Genomic DNA, 6,517 nt, shown 5'->3' on the forward strand with positions numbered 1-6,517 from the left:
TATAACTTTATTAAATCATCTGCCAAACTAACCTCTATATTTTTTATGGTGAAACCTTTGTAAGTTAATTTTTTTGCAGACCTTAAGCCGACCTAAAACAGTTTAAGGTCAGTGATTTATTGCTGATTTGAGTTTTTCTATTTCCAAGGGTTGTGTATATATACATTAAAAAGTAGGATAGTTAGCCTGGTAGTGTAGACTAGTATAGCCTATAGTATAGGTGTATAGTATATAAGTCTATAGTATAGCCCAGGGGTTGGCAACCCACATCTGTTTTATTCGAATTGTGTGGTTCTTCAGCCTGTCCAAGTTTTGTTTATGCTTAAAATATAATATATAATATAGGAATAGCCTATAACATAGGTATTTATAAGTATAGCATATATTTTACTAATAATTTAAGTTAACTGATTGGCAATTTTAAGTTAATAATTTTTTTTTTTGGTAACCTTTGCTCTTTAGTAAACCTAGTTTTTTTTTTATGTAACTCTAAAAAATGCATGATTTTTTCAGTAAACTTGTAAAAAATATATTTTTATTTAGCAACTAATTTATTATTTTAAATGGCTGCAAGTAATGATATCTTATGTTTTACTTGTTGTACATGTGGTGCACAGAAAAATTCGCTTAACAAGTATTTGCAACATTTGTATATTATGCATGAACATACGGTTGGTTTTTTACAAATGTGCAATATTGATGGTTGTCCTGCTAAATACCCTTCTGTCAAAAGTTTACGTCAACATATGCGCAGGAAGCATAGTTTCTTTTACAATGCAGCTCAAATCAATGAGTCTAAAAATATTAACTGTGAAACAATATTACCAGTTGAACAAAATTTATTCACTTTTGATAACACAATTGAAGAGTTTGATAATATCACTGACCGTAACAATCAAGCTACTAGATATTTTCATTCTAATTTAGATTGCACTTCTATGTCTCCACTAGACAATCTGCTTAGTAATATACAGCAACATTTTGCAATGTTTATAGTATCAATAGCAGAAAGGCATTCGATACCATCTATTGTGCAAATTAATGTAGCCAATGAAGTTCAATCTTTGCTGACATATTTTAACAATTGTTTTTCCAATCTTATAAAGCAGCAACTTGGCAACAAATTTATATATAGTAGTGATTTTAATGAACTTTTAAATTGTGATTTGCTTTTGGATACAGTTTTATCTAAAGTTAATTCTAGCAAAAAAATTATTTCATTTAGCAAGTCTCATTTAGGTCTTATTTTGCCAGTAGAAATAAAATTGCACAGCATAATAGACAATTTATATCAAGATAACTTAACAGCATCAAAAAGTGAAACTTTTCAGTATATACCAATTTTACCATTGCTAAAAAAGTTAGTTGAAAATGAGTTTATCTGGAATTCAATCAAACGAAAACTTGAAAAAGATGAGTCTAATAATACAAATTTGTTATGCTCATATTCGGATGGTTTAACTTTTAAAAAACATGATGTTTTTAAAGATGACAAGTATGCATTAAGAATTCATTTATATTGTGATGAGTTTGAGGTGTGTAATCCTATAGGTGCCCATCGTACAGTACATAAACTCTCGGCTTTTTACTTTTTCTTAGGGAACATTGAAGAACAACATATTTCACAGCTTCAAAATATAAACTTATGTATTCTTGTAAAAGAAAAGTTCATTAAGAAATATAAAACTTACAAGCAAGTTTTAAGACCGTTAATTCAGGATTTGCTGACATTGCAAAATGAAGGTATTTTAGCCACAGTTGATGGTAAGCAGATTCGATTATTTGGAGGTATTGCAACTATATCTGCTGATAATCTTTCTGCTCATGCACTTGCTGGTTTTCGTCGCGTTTTTTATTCAGGGCGTTTTTGTCGTCAGTGTATGACTTCTTACGCTGACAAAAATAGAGTTATGACTGAATGCGATACGAGAATTCGAACTGATGAAATGCACCATTATCACTTGGCTGCGATTTCTGGTCAAGGTCTTATTTCTTCAAGTATGTATGGAGTTGAAAAACGCTGTCCTTTACTCGATCTATCATACTTTAATGTTACACAGTCTTTTCCACCGGACATTATGCACGATGTGTTAGAAGGTATCATACCACAATTAATAAGCTTAATTTTAATAAAGTTTAAAGAGCAACACCTTATTACAGTGGAACAGATTAATACGGAACTTAATATTTTTGAAATTGGTAGAAATGACAAAAAAAACAAGCCGGTACCATTTGTTGCACGTAATGGTACTTCTATCAACTTTGTTGGTTCTGCGTCACAAAAGTTTTGTATGTTTCGTTTACTGCCATTTATAATTGGCAATCGCATACCAACATCCAATATGTATTGGTTGCTATATTTACAGCTTCGAGATATTGCAGATTACATATTTGCTCCAAAAATTTCCAAAACTGTATTGTCGTACCTTCAATTTTTAGTAGAGCACTTTTTGCAGAATTTCATTGAACTGTTTCCCAATAATTTAACACCTAAATTTCATTTCATGCTTCATTATGCTCGTCTAATCAATGAATATGGACCTTTGCGGTATTTATGGTGTATGCGTTTTGAAGCAAAACACTTGTATTTCAAAAAGTTGGCTTCTGTTATTAGAAATTTCAAAAACATAAGCTACTCGCTTGCAAAACGACATCAGCTACGACAGTGTTGGGAAATGACATCCTCTGACTTCTTTAAAGAAAATTATAAAAGTTCTAATCTGTGCTCAATTACTTTTGATAGTTTGTCAACTTGTATTCAGGAGAAATTAATGTCTTTTTTTGTCAATGATGTTTTTGATAAAAAAGAAACTCTTTGGAAATGTAATGCTATTAATATAAATGGGATTCAGTTTCATTTGCACGATACATTTATTTTATCTTTATTACACACTGAAGAAATTCCTTTGTTTTTCAAGATATTTCACATTATTCAATTTCGACAACTCTGGGTATTTTGTGGTAAGCTGCTAGTTTGTGACAAATATAATGCACATATGCATGCGTTCAGAGTTAAAGAAGATGAAACTTTGTCAATATGTTTACCAAATGAAGTTTGTGACTATCAACTGCTTGATACATATATACTACAAGATGGCTACACCTATATTACTCTTAGAAATTTGCGTTTTAAATAACTTTTTCTGTTATGTTTTCTATGTGAATATTTTGTTATTTAATAAAAGCACAGTAAAAGGGAAACTGGAATAATAATCTTAAGAGAGTCAATTCGAAATAATATTTTTAAAATGATTATTATTATTTGTTGAATAAAACAATTATTTAAAATAGTATAAATAGCAAATTAAACATTTGTTGAAATAGTAAGTAATATATAAACAATTATTGAAGGAATGCATTTCCTAGTTTAAATTTGCTGCGTTACCATGCTATTGTGAGTTTCTAATTAATATTTCCAAAATAATTTGTATTCTGTTATATATATACTTCATATATGAAGTCCTCAAGACTACAAAAAGTTAACCTCTAATTTTTTTAAAAATATATTTTTAACTATAATTATTTTACATATTTAAAATATTAAAGAAATGAAATGATACAATGAGATTTAGTAAATATCTTGATAAAGAACTGCATCAAACGAAAAGCTTTATATGGAAATGGACGCAATAGACTGTATGTGGCAAAGTCGAAATTTATAAAATATAAAAAAAGTTGTTTGATATTAAATGTTATTGCTTCATTCATAACTTAATTATTGCTTCAATATTAACAAAAACAGGTAAAATAGTATATTATGTATATATTTATATATTTCAAATCTCCATATTATAGTAATATGGAGATTAGAAACAGCATGAACATGTGAAACAACATGAACATTATATATATATATATATATATATATATATATATATATATATATATATATATATATATATATATATATATATATATATATATATATGTATATATGTATATATATATATATATGTATATATATATATATATATATATATATATATATATATATATATATATATATATATATATATACACATATATATACACATATATATACACATATATATATATATATCATTATTAAATTTTAGATAATTCTTCGATCGAATGCGACAACAGAAATCTCGCGTTTATTTGTACATCTAAAAAACATTTATATATTGGACAATGGATTTAACACTAGAAAACATTTTTATTTTTTTTACAATTGAAGACCAAGTCAAATTGGATTGTAAAATAAAATTTTATTTTTGTTAATTGTTTGAAAATATTATATTTAAAAAAGTAGTTTTTTTTTTCTTTATTGCCATATATTGAAATATATGTTAAATATTTAGAAAAGTCATTGTTTACATTTTAATTTTGGCGTTAAGCAACTAGCTTAAATATCTTAAATAATTATAATTAAATATTAAAAGTCTATTAAATAATTATATATCATATTGATATTTAATAATAAAAAATGTTCAAGAAGTCTAAAAAGTATCTGTGCAACGTTAGCAACAATGCAAAAATATCGAACGGTTGGATGAAGAACTATAACGGCTTCTTTAAAGAACCTTATTTTAAGGTTCTTCCAAATAACCCTTTCAAAGGGTTCTTTGAAGAACCTCTGCGAGTGCTCCACCAGCGTCAATGCGAAGAACCCTTAAAGGTTCTTTAAAGAACCTTACTTTAAGGTTCTTCCGAAGAACCTTTTTAAAGGGTTCTTTAAAGAACCTCTACGGGTGCTCCACCAGCGTCAACGCGAAGAACCCTTAAAGGTTCTTTGAAGAACCATTCGGCTTAAGAGTGTAGGGTTTTTTAAATATTTTTCTGAAATTTTTTAAGCCTTTATATCGTTTTTTATACATATACTTACTCCTCCACCTTTACCAACATCTCTGTCTTTTCTAAATAAGGTGTATCCATTGATATTAGCTACTGACTTCCACCAAGTTTCACAAATCATTACTACATTAGCGTTGTTTGAGTTAATAACTTTGATTAGTTCATCGAACTTATTGTTTAATGAAGTTGCATTCAAGTATAAGCACGTTATTTCACTGAGTTTAGATCTTAATCTTGATCTTCTTCTCAATCTTCAAATATTTTATTGGCTTTTGATTTCAATTTCCTGCAACAAAATTTTCGTTTCTGATAACGAATCGAAATGTCGAACTTTTATCTTCTTCTAGTTTGTTTAATCTATTTCTTTCACCAAGTAGCAATTTAAGGCAAGCTCTTTCTCTATACGTTAGATCTGGATTGATAAATACTTTATTTTTATATGCTTCAACTTTATTTAATTCTCAAGCAAAACTTAAAACTTGTTACTGATGAATTAACTAGTTCAATAGCTAGTCGTCCTGGTTTATTTTTATCTCTACTGTTTAACCTGAAATGTGTAACAATATTTAACTTTTCTAATCCAATAGCATGGAACACTTCACCAATACTTCCATCGTCATCTTCTTTGATTTCATCCTTGCTTTTTCGGCTCGATTCCTTTAATCCAAACACTAGTACATTTTTTTCTTTTTTTACTTTTTCTTTTTGTTCAGCTGAGATTGCATTAATTATTCTTGTTTTTGATTCACTGATAGGAAGTGCTCCTTTGCTTGTTTTCTTAATGAGACTACTAAATAGCGGTTTGTTGTTATTCTGTATTACTATTTTTAATTATTTTTTTTAAAACTTTCATTTTCAGTATTTATTCTTTCATTTTCCAATTTAATAATACGCATGAGTAATTCCTCCTTAAGTACTTCAATAGCAGTATTAATTGGTTGAGTTGTATCTTTTCATACTACCATTATCAAAATTTTTTAAAAACATGTGCTTAACTATGCTGCCTTCTTTAAGCTGCCATGTTTAAAAAATTGTATAATCAAAAAAGTATATAGTCAAATAAATTTTTTATATAATAACTTGTAAAAACATTATAAATAAATCAAAATAATTAAATTTAAAAATATATAAGTATGTTTTCAATAGAGAGAATGATATTTTTTAATTTCCTTTTAAATGCAAAAAAGTTCCAGTCTTGAGAAAAACCGAAATGTTTCAAAACTAGAATATTAGTAGTAGTTAGTAGTAGTTTCATTTATTTCGCCGTTAAGAATATATACAACGTACAAATATAACACAAGGAAATAGCTGGAGCAAGAAAAAGGCATCAATTAGCCTTTTCACCGACCCCATTACAATCGTATTTTACAAGTCCGTAAAACATTAAAAAATCTTTACAAACGTCAAGTATAAGAAGTTAAGAAACAAAAAAGTGCTAAAAAATTAAAAGTAAACTTAGTTAAGAAAGATATAAAATCTATAAATATATATATGTATATACATACACATATACGCACATGACACATACACACATACATATATATACACGTTGCCTCGTATTGTCGTTTTTATAATAAAATGAATAAAATTCCATCCACAATAACATAAAATATATAAAAGTGTCAAAAGTAAAATAAATGTAAGATAATTTACAAAAAGATGCATGTTTAGATTAAATGAAACAAGAAATAAAACTTTTTAA

At 27.4% G+C, this 6,517-nt stretch overlaps 1 protein-coding gene across 1 annotated transcript; it reads left to right on the forward strand.

The window, feature by feature from the left end:
• The first annotated feature begins 452 nt into the window (after nucleotides 1-452).
• Nucleotides 453-4,326, forward strand: LOC136080820 (uncharacterized). Its single transcript, XM_065798056.1, has 2 exons — nucleotides 453-3,742; nucleotides 4,077-4,326. The coding sequence occupies exon 1, from the start codon at nucleotides 564-566 to the stop codon at nucleotides 3,135-3,137; it is 2,574 nt and encodes an 857-aa protein (XP_065654128.1). The 5' UTR covers nucleotides 453-563; the 3' UTR covers nucleotides 3,138-3,742; nucleotides 4,077-4,326.
• Nucleotides 4,327-6,517: the final 2,191 nt, after the last annotated feature.

The sequence above is a fragment of the Hydra vulgaris genome, chromosome 05 (assembly GCF_038396675.1).
Source record: "Hydra vulgaris chromosome 05, alternate assembly HydraT2T_AEP".
NCBI lineage: Eukaryota > Metazoa > Cnidaria > Hydrozoa > Anthoathecata > Hydridae > Hydra > Hydra vulgaris.

Excerpts from the sequence above, each read along its gene's own strand:
- LOC136080820 (XM_065798056.1), top strand. The coding sequence starts at position 564 with ATGGCTGCAAGTAATGATATCTTATGTTTTACTTGTTGTACATGTGGT.